Genomic DNA, 20,044 nt, shown 5'->3' with positions numbered 1-20,044 from the left:
TTATTTTGTAGATACACCCATTTAATAATTCTACATTTGCTGGAAAAGCGCATTCATTTTCTCTGCAAAATAGAATGTATCGCCGTGACAGACCAGGGGATGGGGACCCTGGACAGCTACAAAACACGCACACTTTGCCGATATACGGTGCGGCACGGCCACTGCACTGGCACCAGGGAGGTGTGGACCTCCCTGCTGGCACCGTACCTTCCGACACTGCACACACATGCACATAGTCACAATGACATGAAAATGTATACAAACTCGATACCGTACAATCCTCACAAGCATTTGTACAGTACAATTCATCCGCTTAAAATATCAGAAACAGGGAAAAATACGAACAACGCGCGAAATATGCGTGGAATAACAGCGATTGTTCGCAAAAATGTTGCCGCTATCGCGTTCACGACGTACCGAGTGCGCTGTACATCACAGCCCAGTAGGCCGGCCCGCCGCGCCGCCCATCCAACTACAGTGCAGTTCGACTGCTTTGTGGGTCATTCCTTCTTGCCGATCGGCCGAGCTCGCAGTGTGAAATGCATGCGTTATTACATACGCACTACACACAGAAGCTACAGCTGTACTACAGTCTACAGCTAAGTAGAGGACGCAAGGCGTAAAAATTAGAAATGAGACGTCACGATTGGTAGGTGAATTGTCGATCTTTTTTTTTTTTTCGGCGGCCGAAAAAATAGTAAATATCAAAAAAGTTGATGCGGCAACTGAAAATCGATGCGGGCGGGGAGCGGGCTGGGACGAGAATTATGAATTTCTTGGTATTTTCAGCGCCATTTTGAAAATAGTAAATAGTAAAAAAATCGATGCGGCGGCCAAAATCGATGCGCGCGAGGACGAGAAACTGGTTTCTTTTTTTACTTGGCCTAATAGCTGCTATATGGCATCATGTTACATCCAATACATGCATGAATGTGACTCTCTTTTCTTGAGGCCACAGGCAGATGTCTGAAAAGTACTGGAATTCCAACACACACCCCTCCATCACTTCTCAATGCTCTCCCAGCAGCTACAAGGTGGAGTCTAGAGGAAAATGTGGCACAAGTTTGTTGATACCAAGGGTTCATCTCTCGGATGATACTTTGTTGGGTGAAAGAGAGGCTCGTGACTTCTGGAGGACAACTTCCTCAGAGAATGGGGCAGAATTGAGCCTACAACAAAAACTTTCATCTGTGTCTGAAGATGACCAATTGAACCACCTCATTCCTAGCTACGGTGAAAACAAATTTTGAGAGTACTGGTGGTGCTAGTGCCGGGACAAGTCAAAATTCTGGACTCCTCTTCAGGTCCCAGAGCCACTATCGTTTCCAAGATAGCTCCCTAAACAATCCAGAGTCTTTGAGATGAGAAGATTCAAGGCAAGCAAAATTGAGGTTTGAGAGTCTCTAAATAAGGGATTTCTTTCAACCACCTGCAGGAATGATTTCAACCTCTTATACCCCAGATTCACAGATGGTCTGAAAAGCTCCATGGAATTTAAAAAACAATTATAAAGTCTGTGATCCCTTATCTATTTTATAACAGCAGACTACCATGATTTACACTATCTTTTCTCTGCAAACACTATAACTGTTGCACAAAGATGCTCCAACTTTGCATACATACAGCAGATGGAGGTGACAGAAGGTGGACAGGGGGGAATTTTTCAACTGACGCCACTGCGAAAGTCTCGCAAGTTACTGTAAAAGTGGAAATTTGTGCACATTTCGCGCAACCAGAAGCTACAACATGAAAATAAAAGCATGTGAATATTTTTTCATGCCATACGTTCCAGTACTCAATGTCCTCATTCCAGGGAATCAAAACCATTCGAAATTCATCTTACCCGGGTGAGCACGAAAAATTGCTCGCAAAAAAAAAAAATATCCACATTTACACAGTACTCTCTTGGACACCATGGAACAGAGCAAAAGGACTTGCACTTGATTCTGCAGGAGTGCATCGATATCGAGGCGTCACATACGGGAGCAAATACCATCCGGAGTCAGAGAGGGGGGTACTCATTACCCCACCATACAATCTGATTGGGGAAGTCCACGGTAAACCCTTGGAAAGGACTGTACTGTTCGGGCAAACTCATATCACTGCTGGAGTCACACCTACGGTCATCTGCAACAAATTTCTTAGCCCGGCCGTGACATTTGACGGAGAGAAATAGGCTAATGCGTTTAAGGGGCAAGAGACAGCGATGAAAGCGTTATCAGGAGACCAGAGGATCAGCCAATACTTCTGTGAAAGATTTCCGCACACCCTAATAGGAAGAGCAGCGATGCTCCATATTGGCTAATTCTTCATATATTGCGGCCATTAGCACAAATTCAGTGCAGATCTAGAACATGCTTTACATGTAGATCGGTCATGGGAACACTTGAATCTGAGGTCTGAGGGACTTTAAAAAAACAGTATCTGGGTTGAAGACAAAAGTCTGCTCCTTTCCTATTTCATAGACACAGGCTACCATCTCTATATTCACAGTCTGAGAGATGTTGAAAAACCTAATAATAGTGGCAAATGCTGCAACAAGCCATCTAAAACTATCAGCCACAATACACCAACCCAACGAATGAAACCAAAAATACATTCCTCAAAAGTGGAACAGGTGAACTGAAGATTTTACAAGGTGGTTTATCATGACCCTGACATTATCTGACTCTACAATATTACTAGTAATCAGTTTGTAGCACATGAACACAAGATGAACCCCCCCCCCCCCCCCCATAGTGAGACCATCTGCATGGATACATGACTGGAGGAATTTCCAACTTTTTTTGGGGGGGGGGTGGAGGGAGGAGAGGGAGGGGAAGTAAAGAAGGTAGATAGTATGTATGGGCAGAAACACTTCGTTAGCTGTGTCAACTTTTCAAACCCCTCAAGCTTTCACGGGCACGTAGTTCTGAAGGCACTAGAGGGCACGCCTTTATCTAACGATATGTTTAACTACAAACTGCAATTAGTGGCTCATCTCCCTTTCTCGCAAGGTGCGATTCTACTGAGACAACAGGTCCACCGTGTGTCGCAATTCTGCCAAGGTTTATCAGACAGGTGATGGGAAATGGTGACCTTAGCGTCTCACTTACACTGAAGATCTGGATCGCTTCCACTGCCGACCGATAGCGTGTCTGATTCACTCAGGGCCCGTTCTGCAGCAAAAGAAAGCAAGAGAAAGAGAGGTAGGCATGAATGTTACGACCGAAAACAAGAAAAAAAAATGACAAAACGAAACAAACCACGAAACAATCTTCATAACCATTGTCAACAATTTTTCTTACGTCAAAAAATGCCGTACAGCTGGAAGGGGTGGGGAGGGGAAGGAGGCTATCATCTAGAAAAAACATGACTACACAAAATAAAACAAACCCAATATATGAAAAAAAAACATTGCTTCAGTCCATCTTATATTAAATGTAGAGGAGTAGTACACGGTGTGTAGACATAAAACTATTGAACACAAATGACAAAAGTAAAACCAGATCGTATTAGTTGGTAATTCATTTCTTCCTTAAAGAGATGGTATAGTTTTGCTTGAGATGGGGCTACAAGTTTCTAACTTTTTTGAGAGATAATGAGGAACCCCTTATGAAATACGAAAGAGCATGGAATTCTAAGAGGAATTCACAGCTTATTTGATGAAAATTGGTTTGAAATGGCTGAGATATCCAGAAACACAGAGGACATAATAAAAGGTGGGACCCACATTTTATTAGGACCACTTTGTTCTATTTTTTGTTTTGATATCTCAGCCATTTTTAAAATCGATTTTCATCAAATAACTCTGAATTTCTCTTAGAATTGAATGCTTTTCAATATTTCATAAGTGGCTTCTAATTATCTCACAAAAAGTAAAAATTTGAATCCTCCATCTCAACCAGAATTTTACCATTCCTTTCACCACCATATCAAACAAACCATTTATACTTCAAAATAATCATGGTCTTTCATCTTGGGAGAAAAAGGGTACACTATTTCAAGGTTAAGATGTACTCTTTAACACAAAAGAGAACATTTTGTAGCAAAAAGTGTGAGTGAAAGTACAAAAAGGCCTGCAATATATGACTGTTTGAGCACACAATAAAGTTCTCCATCATAAAATCACACAAACAAACACATACACATACCCATACACACAGAAAAGACCTGAATACTAGTATCGGCAATCTATTGAAAGTACCTGATCACAAAAACAAACGCAAACAAAACAAGCAAATCAAATAACAATGGGGACATACACATCCAGAACATCAATTCATGTATTATGTTATCAGCTATAGCCCGTCAACAGGTAGCCAAACTTATTCAAGGAAGGAAATGTACACACACACTACGTTCCGGTATTAATGTCATGTCACAATGGCAGTCATTTTATGATACAAATAGATGTGTCAACAATTTGTTTGGGCCCCACAAAGTACTTGCTACACCAATGTGTTTTACCCCACCTGTCCGTAGGACGATGATTTCTAAACCCACAACAAACTCTGATACATTTGACCAAGACCAGAGCACTTACTTCCAACAATTTCCTGGGACACAATGGTTGGGACTCTCAACAATAATCTTCTCTTCCTGTTACAATTTTTATAATACAATAAAGAACAAACTAGCAGTTGACGGCTAAAAAAATGGATGCAAATCGAAAGCATTTTGCAGACATATCAAGTACAGCTGCTCTCTGATACTAGTATTGTAACCGTTTAATACTTTCGTCTGTCTTTTTGTTTCTCTGTTAATGCTAATTCCCTCTTTTTCTCTCACTTTTTCATCACCTTATTCTTGGTTTGTTTGTTTTTTTATCCCCTCTCTCAGGCTCCGATGACAATGCTTTGCAAAGTAGGCAGATCATGACAAATGGGTGAAAGAAAGGACTCACTTTGCATACAGACACCCAATTTATATCATTTTTACACCTGTATTTCAACCCTGTGTGGTTGAGTGCCAAGTGGTACACAAAAACCCCAAATAGTGTTGTATACACCATCCAAAATCTGTGGCACAAAAAGGGTTACATGCATTAGCTAAACCACATGAGCAACAGGTTGTCATCCACACTACTAGTGTGCAATTTATGCTTTCATGTAAATTGGATTCTCAATTTGATTAAAAACTGTTTTCCTGCAGAAAGAGAGTTTTAACTTGGAAAAGAGAAATAACTTCAAGAACATATGTTAATGCCCTCCCCCCCCCCCCTCCACATATACACACACACACATTTATCTTGTCCAGACATCAGCTACACATTCTATCATGTCTGTCTTTATTTCAACCAGGATTGCAATTACTACTGTGAACTGAAAATTGCCTGCAGGTAAATATAAATGGGAGTTATATTTCCTGATCAGCATTACGCCATTCGCCCACTCCATGTCCGATACGAGACTGATATCCCACTATTCACTGATCATTCCTGCACAAGGCAACATTCGCTGCAAACACACCCAAACATTGTTCCAGAAATAGGGCAATTGACAAGACGGCCAGAAAGTTTCCATATTACATCCTTCTGGATATATTTTGTCTCTGTTGTTCTTTTCCTTACATCCTGTTTTCACATCACACTTTCATGTTGAAAAAAATTCTCAACGCACTGAAAGCATCAGTGCCTACGGTGGTGTATGTACTTGTCGAGACTTATAAAGACTGTCACATACTGCCTTGTTGAACAGGCAAGTCAAGACATTTTGCATACAATATTTTCACACTCAAACACAATCACGGCTATTTACGGGATGCCATTTGGATGCGACGTAGCTGTTCATTCTTCCTTTGTCCATGAAAATGATTCTGATGACCTAACTAACGTGCATAATGGTGACGAGTGTTAACGTACTAATCAGATTAGCAACAAACTGACGACCGTTCAGGACACGCAAGAACAGCAACAGCAAGAACAACACAAGCACACAATGTTATCACCTCCTTTCAGTCTCTATTAAACAACAAACGGACAAGATCTCTTGGATCCTAGCCTCACGATACAATGTTTGGCAGGGGACTGACGTATTCTTCAAGTGGCCTGAATAGCAGAGAGGGGTGGGGGAGAGAGAAGCAAAGTGTATGCAAAATAGGACAGGCAAACAAAATAAACACAGAGAGAACCCTGCACAATCGCGACTAAACTTGCCAAAGCGTCTGCCACAATCACTCCGCATCCTCTTCCATAAACTTGACAGAGCGCTTGAATGTCTGGCGGAGATTGATTGACAGCTTGCGCTTGCCGAGGAGGGGGGCCCTCATCCGGGAGAAACACATTTCCTGATTCGCTATCGCCATGACAATCAACCCTCGCAACATGATGTCGACAAATGGGGCAAATTGCTCGGCGCGGAGCACAATGGCCATTGTTTTTCTGTGAGAATCGGCTCGCTCGGAGAGATCAAGGCCGCCTGACTCGAGATGCGACTTTCAGCACTCTCCCAACCTCTTGTACAGCATTTGCGCACGCTGGATGGTGAGTGTGCAGAAATTGATACGTCAACCTTAGCGACTTGGCTCAAAATTTCACAAAACACAACACAACTGCATTAGGAAAATGACACGTGATACCTAAGCAGTTTTGACAACTAGTATCTAATTTAAGATATAACTGGCCAGACTTTATGTCATAAATGTTGAACAATTTTTTTGGGGTATTACTCTTTGTAGTGTGGCTTGTACACTTCCAAAATATTTATAAAAGCACACGGTGAAAATCACAAGATACATTTTGTTGAGAAAACTTGAAATTTCACTGTTCCTGTACTGCAAAAAACACTGAGATATATAAAATATTACATATAATATAATAGTTAATATCATTTAATGTTTTAATTTATTTGTTACCAGGAAAATGTGAAAATTTTCAGTTCTCCATTTGTTTTCGTTTTTTTATTTGTGTGTGTTTGTTTTCTGGGAAAGTGTATAACATCTCAGACTGATTGAGATTAAGCAAAGAATGGAGACAACAATTGCATTCCCTCTCATACGCCCATCTGAGTTGTTTGACTACAAAGCCTAACCAATGCAGAACCTCATTCCCCCGAAACATGCCTTTCCCTGACTTCAGGGACAGGTCAGTTTAATCAAATCATCACGACTTCTAGTGGGTGATCACTTTCATTTTAGGGGTATCACAAACTGGGATCGTCACTTGAATATCAGACACAGCTTCAATATCTATCTACTCCAAAAATGATTTTTCTCATTATCCTTAAATCACTTCTACAAACTTTGATGCAAAGTTTGCTCAGTCTTTCACTGCTTATCCTCCTTTTTTGTTCTATTTCATATCATTTCATCTGCTCGTTTACTGCTTTGTTTAGCCCCTTAGAAGAGAGGGGAGCAAGACAGTATAAGATCTATAAACTTATTTCCTCGGCTGACCTATTTAAGTAGATCATGAACTGTAAGATTTCTGGGCCAAGCAGACTCCTCCACAGCAATGCTATACATGTAACTCATTTAATTGTTTTTCCTGCCTTCTACTCACCCTGACAAACCTTGCTACAGAAATTGTGCCAATTATCTTAAAACTGACAACATGAATTTACCAACAATTTTCCACTGATGTTTTGAGATATTTTTGTTTGTCTATTTATTTATCATTAAAATCATTATCTTTTTTTAGATACAGAGTTACGAAAAACTTATCAATAGTCAGGAACCAGTTTCACCGCAACACATCATGCCACGCAAATGAATGATTGAAAGAATGGATGGATAACTGGAAAAATGAATCATTATAAAGCTATCCTTTGCCACTTTTTTTCTTTGTAAAAAAAAAAAATGATCACTCATAAAAACAAAGCTAACTAAGCAATACAACAGCAATGTAGAAAGGGAGCAAGAGGTATGTACTCTGCTTCCTTCTCCCCAGACAAGGTGCCAATGAAAGCTTGGCTCCAAACCCGGCAGTGCCCTTGCACAATTGCAGGATTAATTAGACCTAATGCCAGACTCTTTGTCGAAACCCCGGCGCGCCCCTAAAGTCACGGTCAAAATGAGGCACAGCTACCGCGGCAGCGCAACTGCCACAAATCTCCGCGGAAAATAACAATAATCGAACAAAATCAGGGGAGAGAGAAGGAGAGAGAGAGAGAGATGAAAACATTAAGACAATGTGGGTGAATGATGGTGCCTGCTGATTGGATGCTGCCATGACAGTTGGGGTGGGGTGGGGGCGGGGTGGGATCAAACTTTGGGGCGTGGTTCTAGAGTCTGTACTATGAGTGAAACACATCTATGTTCATAGGATAGTTTGAACAAGTAGGAGGGTTCACAAGAAATATACCTCATTCTACAGTCTTGTGGTATCTTAGGAGTAAAACTTTAACTGAAATCTTGATAAGACATTTTGATTAAAAGCAGCCCTGACTGATGAAACAGTATGTTCCATGAACTTGCCTGCTCTATGCCACACCTTCTCCAGTATGACATGAGTAACAAAACTTAGAGAGATATCATGAAAAGACAAAATAAAAACTATATTGCGGATGCTTGACTGACTTTCACTTCTTGCTCATCACGGTGAATCTACTATTGCTTCAGCAGAATTGGAACAAGAGGAAATATGTAAGCAGCTTGGCACATAGCATTGCCCAACGAGACATGCAGGGAAATCTGCATTCATGTCATCGTAATTCCGTGGAAAACGGTGCCATATAACATTCAAATTCCACTTCATACTGCTGTACACATTGCACCCACCAACAAGAAGTGTGGGCCAAAAACAATAGCAGGCCTACAGGTGTTGGCTGCTTCCAAAGTTTAGCAGGGTAAAAGAGAATTCCCCGTTTCACTGAAATTCAAAGTGAAGAACCTGAACATTCATCAAAAGTACAAAGATACATATCTTTGACAGGGTCACTGAGACTGGTCTTTTTCAACACATCATTTGACTGACCTGCACTCATTTTCTCACACCAGTGATGGTATCATTTTTCTACCACAGTATGCATTCATATGCAAGTATGTGTGACTTCATACAATTTTGCAAGTCCGTGCCATAATTACTGACCCTTGCACAATCAACCAATCTAAGAAATAAAACAGTGATTACCAGTTTCTCTTAAAATGCAGTCCCTGCCCCCCCCCCCCTCCTTAATGATCTGATTCTTCTGGAGCTCCACCTATAAACTCCCCATCCCCCTGACTACTGGCATAGAAGACTCTGCAGACCTGCCAGTGAAACCTTTCGCAGCAGCATGCTATAGATTGCAGGGGCTCTCGGTGTCCTAAAACAGGTGCCCTGTACCTCTTGGTGCCATTCAATGTTATGCGCAAAAAAAAAAGAGAGGAAAAAATCACATGTAAATTGACCCTGATGGGCAAGAGGATTCCGCTAGCCAATCATGACATAACAAATGTGACGAGTGATCTCATTGCGGGAGCGCTGACAAGGTAATCTCTGTCGTGACATTGCGCCCATGCCATTGAATATTGCACGTCACGACTTTCAAACAGTCCCTAAAATATTGCGCTGTTCATCCACTGCCAATCCTGATATTGGGTCACAGCGTGCAAAAGACAGCAACTACATGCCAAATACAAGCCCAATATCAATCTATTGAGGTAATACTCACCATCCATCTCCCCCCCCCCCCCCCCGCCAAACAAAATAGTGGGTAAGTCCCATAAGTTGGAAAGAACACTTGCAAACTGAGCACAGTGTTCATAAGATTTGAAACAGTCATTTGTCCTCTCATGAAATCCACTATTAAAAAATCCCTTATAATGGAGTTGAGGCCTCATATGAAACAGTTTTTGTTGTTGTTGTTGTTGTGTAAGGGGAATCCTGTAGTTTGCTATACTTGCTTGAATTTCATTTTGTCCTGTTCCACAATCAATGATGATCTCAAAACAGAAGGGCCCATCCCAAATTCAAGCTGCAAAATGTCATATATATCGACATCTACAGGAGATAAACACTCCCAATGTTTTGTCTGGTTGCTAGGCACACATATCCTAGACACCTGTGCCCAAATAGAGGGGCGATGTTAGATCCCATTATGGTCAATTTCAACTAACTTTAAAAACTTCTTTTGCCAGTAAAACTGATCATGTGACGTCATCACTTCAAGCAAAGTTTCAAGTCCAGCGAATGCTCCAGAAAACTCTTTCCAACTCTCGTAGCTGCCAAGTGGAAAATGAATTGCAAACCATCTCAAATGGTACAAATGCTATATATCTCCCCATCTAGGAACTGACTCTGTAGAAGAAAAAAAAAATGACCAAAGGAACACATTTTTGGGGTGTAAAAGATGCCACCTTTAGTAACATTACAAACCAATAAATGCACTATTATCACCACTATTATCACTGCATGCACATAATCACTCTTACGACCATCACCCTAAGCTACTTCTTCCTCTTCCTCTTCTAGTCCTTTTATCACTATCTTGTGTTGTCACCATCATCATTGCCACCACCATCATCCTCCTCCTCCTCGTCATCATCATCATCATCATCACCATCATCATCATCACCATCATCACCATCATCACCATCATCACCATCATCATCATCATCCTCATCATCATCCTCATCATCCTCATCATCATCATCATCGCCATTATTTAATCATCTTTTCTTCTCTCATAGATATTGACATGGATCATTTTCACTGCACCATGCCGGTTTGCTGAAATGATTAACCCATGTCACCCCATTCCCCCCCCCCCCCCCCCAAGCAAAACATCCCTCTCAGACCAGGACCAGCATCCATCCACGGTCTTGACACCATCCTCCCTCCTTCAAGGAGCCAAGCAGCAGTGAAGAGAACACTGCCTCAGTGCGTCAATTATAAGCCCTTTCACCATATTATCGATGTGGCTGATGTTTAAATGTCTCCAGCATAATGAAACATTAAATCAGCCATCATCTCCCCTCACCCACGTGGGCTGTCAAGATCACTGCACTTTTCTCGATACCTCAAGGTTGCTGTTGCATCATTGTCACAACAACCTCTCATGTTCAGGGAGGCCCTCTGGGTAAGACCGAGGAACTCTCCATGCTCGCAAACTTTCTCCCCTAACCCTTCCTTTCCATCGTCTCCCTCGGCTGCATCGAACGAAAGCCGGTGCATCTCGAGTTGGCTCCGCCCGCCAGGGTGCGTGGCTCCGCCTACTGGCCGGCCGTCGTTAAAGTGACAGTCAAGTTTGTTGCGGATTCGCTGTCACAACAATTGGACCTCGGTGTCAAGCACGCAGCTGACTCCCGCACTGTGGATGCAGAGCGGGCTCTGGACAGGCACGCGGGCAGGCACGCTCCTGGTGGCATTATCAGATCATTGAACAGTTACGCCGTTTCCGCATTCTGTGGAAACTCCGTGCCAAAATGCCCATAAATGGCTAATGCGCAGCTCATTTTTTTTTTCTCTCTTTTTTTTTCCTGCAAATCACTGCCAATTATTGTGGCACCAAGGATATTCTCGCACGATTGTTTTCTTTGCGGGCCAAGAAAGGAATTATCAGGTGACCTCCTTAAAGTACACAAAGGCCCTCGCATGAAAATAATACAGGATGGAGAGAAATTTTAGATAGGAATTCAGTCCGTCTCCATCTCATAGTCACTTGGCCAAGAGGAGGACCATAGAATATATTGTATTGGACAACAAAGCTCTGCTATAACTTGCACAACCTGCAGACTTGGAGTCTATTCTCCTATAAGAGCCTTGAGAATTACACTTTTAGACTAGGCACAAATCTCACACTAAAACAGTGTATGAGTGGGCGGGGCTTATTATAGATGCTCAATATCAACTTATTTCCTCTGCAATTGACATCTAAGGCCATGTAGCACAACAGATTATAAATTCAAATGACTACAATGCCAATTACCTCAGTGCTAGCCTATCAGGTTTTGGAATATTTGCTCACCAACACATCAGCTTTTACTGTACAGTCACTATTTCCTTGCTGCCGTACAGTTTTAAGCACTCTATTGAGAAAGTCCTGGAGAACATCATCTGAAACTCAGAAACATCATGCAAAATATCCTCAGCTCAGAATTGTAAAAGAGTTATAAACCATTTCTTTCTTTAGTTATAGTAGGTGACGGCAGTTACCTTGGCAACAACTCCCATAATGGCAGCTTAGAAGTAGCCATTGAGCTATAAACTGCTGCGGAAGCATCAGCAAAGCATTGTGTGCTACAGTTGCTATAAAAGGCATGATACAACACAAGTGCCCTGGTGATCCAAAAGCTAATAGTGTTTGCCATGTGTAGCTATACAATATGGTTTTGCTTTTGCTTCTTTGTTTTCTCATGAAGAAACCTTTGCATTGAAAGAGAGAGATGGACAGACAGACAGACAGGCAGACAGACATACAGACAGAGATTGATGAGGTTGATCATCAAGTTTGGGAAGAATGCAAACTCTATTACCCAAGGTATTACCTACAATGTATCTTCCAAGAACTAGGTTGTACCAGCACGCATTCTTCACAGGTTATTGACATCCGCGGAAAATGGGTGTGCACTGGAACATTCAACTCCAAGAGGATGTGATAATATCTATCTTTAATTCCTTATGGACAAAAATGATGTAGATCTAGGACTGCTCCACCGCTTTTTTTTTTCAGAATGTCAAAATGGAGCTGGTTTCTTTACCTTTTCATCTATATTTAGCATTTGTTATAAAATTTGGTAACCTTTCTAAAATGATAAGTATACAGCTCATGGTGATTGTGCATCTGAAACAAAGAGGGCTGTATCCCATTCTTGAGGACAATATTGACATCTCCAGCTGATTTCTTCCATACATTTGCTGAAGGGGAGTACTGGTCCAGTGGATGGCACACTGGTTTTCACCTGAAGGTCTTACGTTCAAATCTAAAAATTGACTTCTTCTATTAAAGCCTTTGTTCAGGGGGGTGAAATGGTCCAGTGAGCTTGCATTCTGTGCTTTTAATCTGAAGGTCTAAGGTTCAAAATTCACAAATTGATATCTTCAGATAATTTCTTCCTTAAGCATTTGCTCAGGGAGCAAAATGGTCCTGTGGATCTGATGATCTGATGGTCTATTTTTTTCATTACTATTACTCTGGGGTGTTTTTCTCATTCAAATCAGCAAACTCGAAAACTATCATTCAGTGTGTAGTATTAAAGCATCATAAAATTGCCACTACTCAGACCAATTCTGACAAAATTTATCTCTTGCAGATATTTTAGAATGGACCAGGTTACTACTGATTCAAAGGATTAAAATTCAAGATGCATAACATGATTATGACAACTTGTTTCAGGCAAGCTTTCTGCTTGCCTGACGTTGCCACTTTATATGCACAAACACTTGAGTCATTCCAAGTACTGGAACATATAGATATGTAGTAGGAACAGGCAAATTGGATCACGTGTAACAAGACTATTAAGAGTAAATCAATCATAGATTTTCAATACATGTGCAGGATTTGATGTCATCCCGTTGTTTATTTATAAACGTTAACTTTTCAGATGGATGCTATTCTATGATCTCACTGACATCAATCATGATCAGTTCCTTCAAAGTCATCAAAGTGGACTCCAGTTACAACGAAGTCCTCGGGGCTGGCAGTTTTCCTCCATTATATCGAAATTTTGTTAAAATCAAACAAATAAACAATACAAAACATAGACGTATACATAATGTTGCGCCTTCATTTTTACTTTGTTATAACCGGAAGTTCGTAAATAACCGTGTTCGTTGTAACGGGAGTGCACTGTATCATGAGTTGAGCACTACATTCTGCCAGAGTCTACACCATTGGTGGTCACTTCCCTCCATAGTATCCTGTCTGTTGCGGACTAACAGGTTACACACTCACCACCTATAGAGGGCAGACTACATAAAATTTTTGTGATCACAAGGAGACGTACCACTCTAGCGGACTTCACTCCGCGAGTGCTCCGCTCACTCATAGAACAATAGTACAAGGCACACCGCGAAACGGCACTCCCAGCTAGTATGTAGTGTCTTTGCTTGTGGACTCTTGTACATTTCTAGCATGCCAATCCAGCCATTTTGTTTTTGAAGCTGTCTATCCAAAGTGATTCTCTGCCTGGCTCTGGAATATAGGGCCCCATAACTTTATGATGGACGATTAACTGTTCGGTGGAGTCAAATCAGCTCTTGGAAGCAGTTACAGTCTTAGCAAATCAAACTTAAACAAAAATTAACATCGCAACTTCGAAGCCCCAATCACCGCATATTATTATGTACAACCTTCCCTGAATCTGCCACCTGTGTTGTCCATGCACCCATCACGTTGCGGCCTGTATCACCATGTATCACCGTATATGATATCCCCAACTTCTCATGTGACCCAGATATTAAACATACCGGAATAAACAGAATAATTTGATTTCAGGACATGTGAGCATATAGGCCTAACTGTTGACAAAAAATTGACAATCACCTGAAATTCAGAGGATGGCAAAATGAAAGTGAGGGGGTGGGGGGGGGGGGGGGGGGGGGGTAAAAAGAGGAAGAGATAATAAACAAACAACAATAACAGTAAAATAAATTTCTTTTTTAGTCTTCGCCATCTCATTCCTCCAGTGTCCTATTTCAGCCTTGCTGTTTGCTCCGCACAACAAGCAAACGGTCACATGCGGAGTGACGTTTCACTTTGCCGAGGTTTTGTCAGGAAGCAAAAGAGGAAAGAATTATGAAGTCGGCAACATTCGAACCCTCTCGCGCTCTCTCTAACTCTCTCTTGCACAAACATGTGACACACTTCGCCTGATGAGTCACTGGTTTGCCCACAAGAAACTGACAAATGGGCCTCCTGAGTTGAGATCGGCAGCAAGCAATGATACTCTCTCTCCCCCAAGGTCATTACATCTGTAAACAAGTTAACACACGAAATACCCGGACCCTATGTGCCATGCATCAATTCTCAGTTGAACTGATGTAACTGGGATGTAATGGGTTAAATTTGCTTGGACATAGCAGCATAACGATAATAATAGTTGACATCTACATCATACACTGTGAGAGCACAATGAGCGAACACATACACTGAGCAAAATGCACTGTGTACATACAACAAGCCCTGCACTGCATGTCCACATTTAAACCAAAAAGCTTTTTTATAATGCATTTTTGTAGTATATGCCTAGTAGCTCTTTGTTTAAACCAAACAGAACTGTTGGACAAGTTTGAGTGGGGTGCAGAGCCATAAAATCTGGATTGCAAATTACAAGCTATCAACTATTTGATCATGGGCGCAATATCCCATCCGTGGTTCTAGCATCACTCTGCCTTCTGGCTCCTAGCATCTACATCCAACTTCCATATGTGACTCTGCACCTCAAAACAAACAAAAAGTCGCCAGACATGAATTTTAAGTTAAGACCATATTCTGAAAGAGCAGACTTTAAGCTTTAAAATGATGTATAACTCAAATCAAATGGACTCTCCTAACCTATCTAAATATTGGAAAGAAAGCACAAACTCAGGAAAAGTGTAAACTGAGAAAAGAGGCTCTGAAGTACAGTGTCTATTCAAGCGCTCAATCTTTACCAAACCGTGCTGGCTGTGCGATGAATGGGACAAAAAACAGGAAGTAAACCACCAGAGTACCAACAATGAAGAGATTATCAGATTAAACTGAAATTATACATGCCTCATTAACACATTCTGTCCATAATTAATGCCAACTTTCAAAGCAGTAGCACTATCCTTTCAAAAGTTATTAGAGTTGAAAGTGAAGTGTGTGGACAAGGTTTTTCAGAAATGAAAAAGGGATTCTAAAGACACACATAATCACACTAATCTACCAAAAATGTTCGAGATAAACTGCTAAAAAAACACGCTTTCCTGCCCGTTTTATGAAACCAAATTTTAGCATACTGTAAAAAAAGACCCGCTCTTTCAGAAAATGTGAAAAAGTCAAGTTCGGATAGGTTGACCCATTTCACTTATTTTCAGTCCTCACACAAATTCAGTGTGTGCGACTTTATGTTTGTTTTGAGGTGCACGGTCACATATTAACCATATAGACCAAACCAAGAGCCCAACTCCAATTATTTTCAACTCTTTAATCTTTAAAGGACAAGTCCACCTTCATAGACATGTGGATTGAGTGAATGCAGCAATATTAGTAGAACAAATCAGTGAGAATTTGAGGAGAATCGGACAATCTGTTCAAAAGTTATGAATTTTTAAAGTTTCTGCTCTGTCACTGCTGGATGAGAAGACTACTACCGCTTGTGATGTCACATGTGTACAACGATACTTTCACAAACGTGTTCTACTATTACGGCTGCATTCAATTAATCCACATGTATATGAAGGTGGACTTGTCCTTTTATATGAAGCTGTATATTAATATCATATACACGTATGTATAAATACTGTGATATAATATTGAGTAAATTGGGACTGGTAAGATGATTTTGTGAGTGGTTGAATTCACAATTCAGAACCACAGCAAAGGCATATTAAAGAAGTTTGAGGAAAATCAAGACACTTTGACCAAAAGTTATGACTTTTGAAATATTTGGTTAAATCAATGAGCTGTAATCTATGGATAAGAAGGCTTGATAAGAATTTGGTACAGGTATCATGGAATCCAACATCAGATTGTCATTCTAGTGGTCATGTTTTGTATGCCTTAGGCAGCATTTACCATGGTAACAGAAAAAAAAATAATGAGAGATTCGCATATATCGCATAATCAGAGCACCTTAAATTTTGGTTTCAAATATCTATTTCATCTCGTTTATTTCCACATTGAAAGAATAATAATCATATTTTCACAATCTTGAGATAAATGCATCACTATGGAGGACCACTATATATACGGTAGGATTTGACACTAACTTTTTTTCTAAAATCTTTGATTTTGACATTTTGGTGGCCCAATAAAGAAATGTAGTGGCCCTGAAATAATAAGGAATCTAAATGTTCATCATGAATTTTAGCTGCCCAATCAGGCCACAAAAAGATCTTGCCCGCTTAAAATTTGATGGCCTGACATCAATTTTTTGGTGGCCCCGGGCAACTGCCAATGTCGAGCCCTGTAAAAGGCAGAATGGGAAAAGGCCCAAATGGGCTCACCGACTAAAAATTCCCAGAATTGAACAGTAACTATGGATGCTACAAGCCCATGCTCCCTCCAGTCCAGGAGTCGTCGGTAAGGGGATAGTGTAAATGCTATGCACAGGGCATGAGTGAATTGCCCTTCTGCCTAGTTTCAATGGAGCAGCAAGTACAATCCATTACAGGTGTGCGTGCATCTAAACAGCTTGACCACTTTTTGCTCCTAAATCCCTTTCCCCGAACTTTCTCTATTTACGTTGTTTATAATACAAGAGTCATCTGGACTTCCTAGAACAATAAATGACAGGCAGGAGATGTAGTCTAGTACATGAACTCTGAAAACAGCAGTGGACCCACAAACTGCACAGAGGGCACTCATATACAGTTGTATCATCATTTTCAATCTCCAAAAAGATTTCTTCTTGACAAACATTTTCTGCTGAATACTGTTATTCAAATGCCTTCATACAACAAGCAAATATGAGTTTTGATTTGCACATCTCTATCAGTTTCCATTTTTTATTTCCTCTCTCTATTCTTCATTTTCACAGTAGGCTTGCATGTAAACATTGCCCTGCAGGGTCTGGAAACAGAGACTAAGCACTACAATTGTAGTGTCCTCAATAGTCATTACAATCTGAACAATAGAATGTGGTTTCTCTCTGCGCAGGGGACTTGAACGGGTTTACAGTGCATTTCACTGAATGAAACCAGAATGGGGCTTCTAAGAAGTTCCAGGCAGCTTGGGCATAGATTTTTTGGTTTGTTTTGCTTTCAAATTTATTCACAAATTTTTGTGATGTAAAAACAAACAAACACACAAACAAACATAAATTTTTGATAGGGTTCATGCAATACATGCACTTCAAAGTATGGCTAAGCTGAGTATTAGGCAGGCACTTGCTAAAAAGACCTCTTCGCAAGATGCCAATCATTATGGATTGGTCAATCAGAAGTACAATTGCACTAGATAATCTTCATGTTGCACACACAGCTTGAGTTTGACATCATTATTGGACATTGGTTGCCTGATTATCCTTTAATCATTGCATCATTCTAGAATGATGAATGGTGCATCACAAAATATTACTTACTGATAAGTTATCAAGGATCATGTTTATATGGGCTATCTTCAAGAACAAAATGCATTTCAACATCATCAAGAGACCCACCATATGCCAAGCTGAATTGGGGAAAGGGGGAAGCCCTAAAAGAAGGGGCAAGTTGGAGGAGAGGGGGCTATTCCTCGCACATTTCCAGCTCTGCGGTATGAGTATCAGATGTTGCACGATTCCAATCCCATGAGAAATGGAGGATTTCAACATTTCCTGGCAATTTCATCAAAGTATCATCAAAGTATACAGAACACTCCCAGAGTATTGCAAAGGAAGAGGAGACACGATATATTCCTCCCGTATGTAGTGAACAATGCGTGTCATTCAGAGAGTGCTTGGTAAGGAGATCATGAGACAATTCCAGGAATATCCTAATCAGCAGCTTCATTTCAAGTCTTACTTGTGTCATATAGAACAATGCCCTCTAACACAGCTCGAGGACTTTGCTGACACTTTGGGCCCTCACAAAACAATCAAAACCTTCTTAGTGTTTCCTTCCTTATTATATTCCCTTTTACTGATCTGAAACCTATAACAGCCAACCTGAGAAGAGCAAAGCAGAGAAGAACGGATATGAAAGAGCTGTTAAAGACCCTGCACCGTGGGCATACCATGGAGTGGGGAGGCTGGCCGGCCTCAGATCATATTAATATGAGAATCCCTGTAACAAATACAGTGTAGGCCCGAATTCACGAAGGTGGTACAAATGAAACCATGGTTTAAACCGTGGACAAAAACCATGGAGCACCAAGTATCGCATGGAATATTTTGTTACGAAATCAGTCTTTTCGTCGATGAAATGATTATTTTGTACGGAAATGACAACATTTTGTAACTAAATGAACATTTCGTCCACGAAATGATAATTTCGTTAATGAAACAGTCATTTTGTTGACGAAATGACCAATTTCGAAACGAAATATTCCGTGCGACACTTGGCGCTCCATGGTTTTTGTCCATGGTTTAAACCATGGTTTCATTTGTACCATCTTCGTGAATTCGGGCCATAGTGTACAGCATCATCACTGATTTTTAGACTCTACATAAGCACACACACGGCCGAAGAATCCCAACTGGAGCCAACCATTACCTAAGAGCATACGCTTTGATGCACATATTCGCTTACGGGCACTATTTGTGGTTTTTTAATGTACCATGGTGGGCAGCGAATGAAGGTTGATTCAATCGGGCCATCCATGTCTCCAGGTATTTAACCCGTTGAGGACGGACAGATTTTGCTACAAACATGCATTTCCCATACACACTTGCCCGAGCATATTTGGGACTCGTCCTCAACGGGTTAATATCAAATTTTGATATCCAAAGCATGGAATACAATTTCAATCTTTGTATAAGTAGTAACTTTGCCCACACGATTATGTACGGGAGGCTCCCCAGCAAGCAGCGGATGATCAGCCTCGCCGCCTGCCATCCACTACAGGGCCATCAGGTGACAAGCCAACAGGTGGTAGTATGGTGTCCATAAACAGCAAATGATTGCCATCTTCAGGCAGTGTAAGATGTCTGCTATGTGGCTTGTCACATTCGCACAACTGTTGAGTGCTGTCTGGGGCTCTGCGTTCTAGTTTTCCTGCATAGAGTCAACCATCTGTGTACCCCGCACATTTCACATAAACTTCTACACTGTATTTCTTCAAAACTTCTCTTTTTCACAGAAATTTCTGCTTAACTACACATTTCTATTTCATACAAACTCCTAGATTGTACCTCTACAAACTTCTATTTCACAAAAATTCCATTTCTACAGGCTTCTATTTCATTCAAACTTCTATTTTTGCAAAACCTCTTCTTCACACAAGCTTTCACTTGTACAACCTTCACCATCTACATTCTTCACCAAAATTCCCAAATTAAACCCTATGCTATACAAACATCTATTTCACACAATCTCCTA

At 40.9% G+C, this 20,044-nt stretch overlaps 1 protein-coding gene across 1 annotated transcript in view; it reads right to left on the bottom strand.

The window, feature by feature from the left end:
* LOC139734291 (nuclear factor 1 A-type-like) overlaps positions 1-20,044 on the bottom strand; it is a 91,875-nt gene that overhangs the window by 46,883 nt on the left and 24,948 nt on the right. The window contains exon 3 of the mRNA XM_071645085.1: positions 3,096-3,158. Within this exon, the coding sequence (XP_071501186.1) occupies positions 3,096-3,158 (63 nt within the window). The remainder of the gene's footprint in view (positions 1-3,095; positions 3,159-20,044) is intronic.

Source organism: Diadema antillarum, unplaced genomic scaffold (genome assembly GCF_040938485.1).
Source record: "Diadema antillarum isolate AM-2024a unplaced genomic scaffold, OU_Dant_1.0 seq00000522_RagTag, whole genome shotgun sequence".
In the NCBI taxonomy this organism is placed as follows: Eukaryota; Metazoa; Echinodermata; class Echinoidea; order Diadematoida; family Diadematidae; genus Diadema; species Diadema antillarum.
This window is presented reverse-complemented; position numbering and strand designations above follow the sequence as displayed.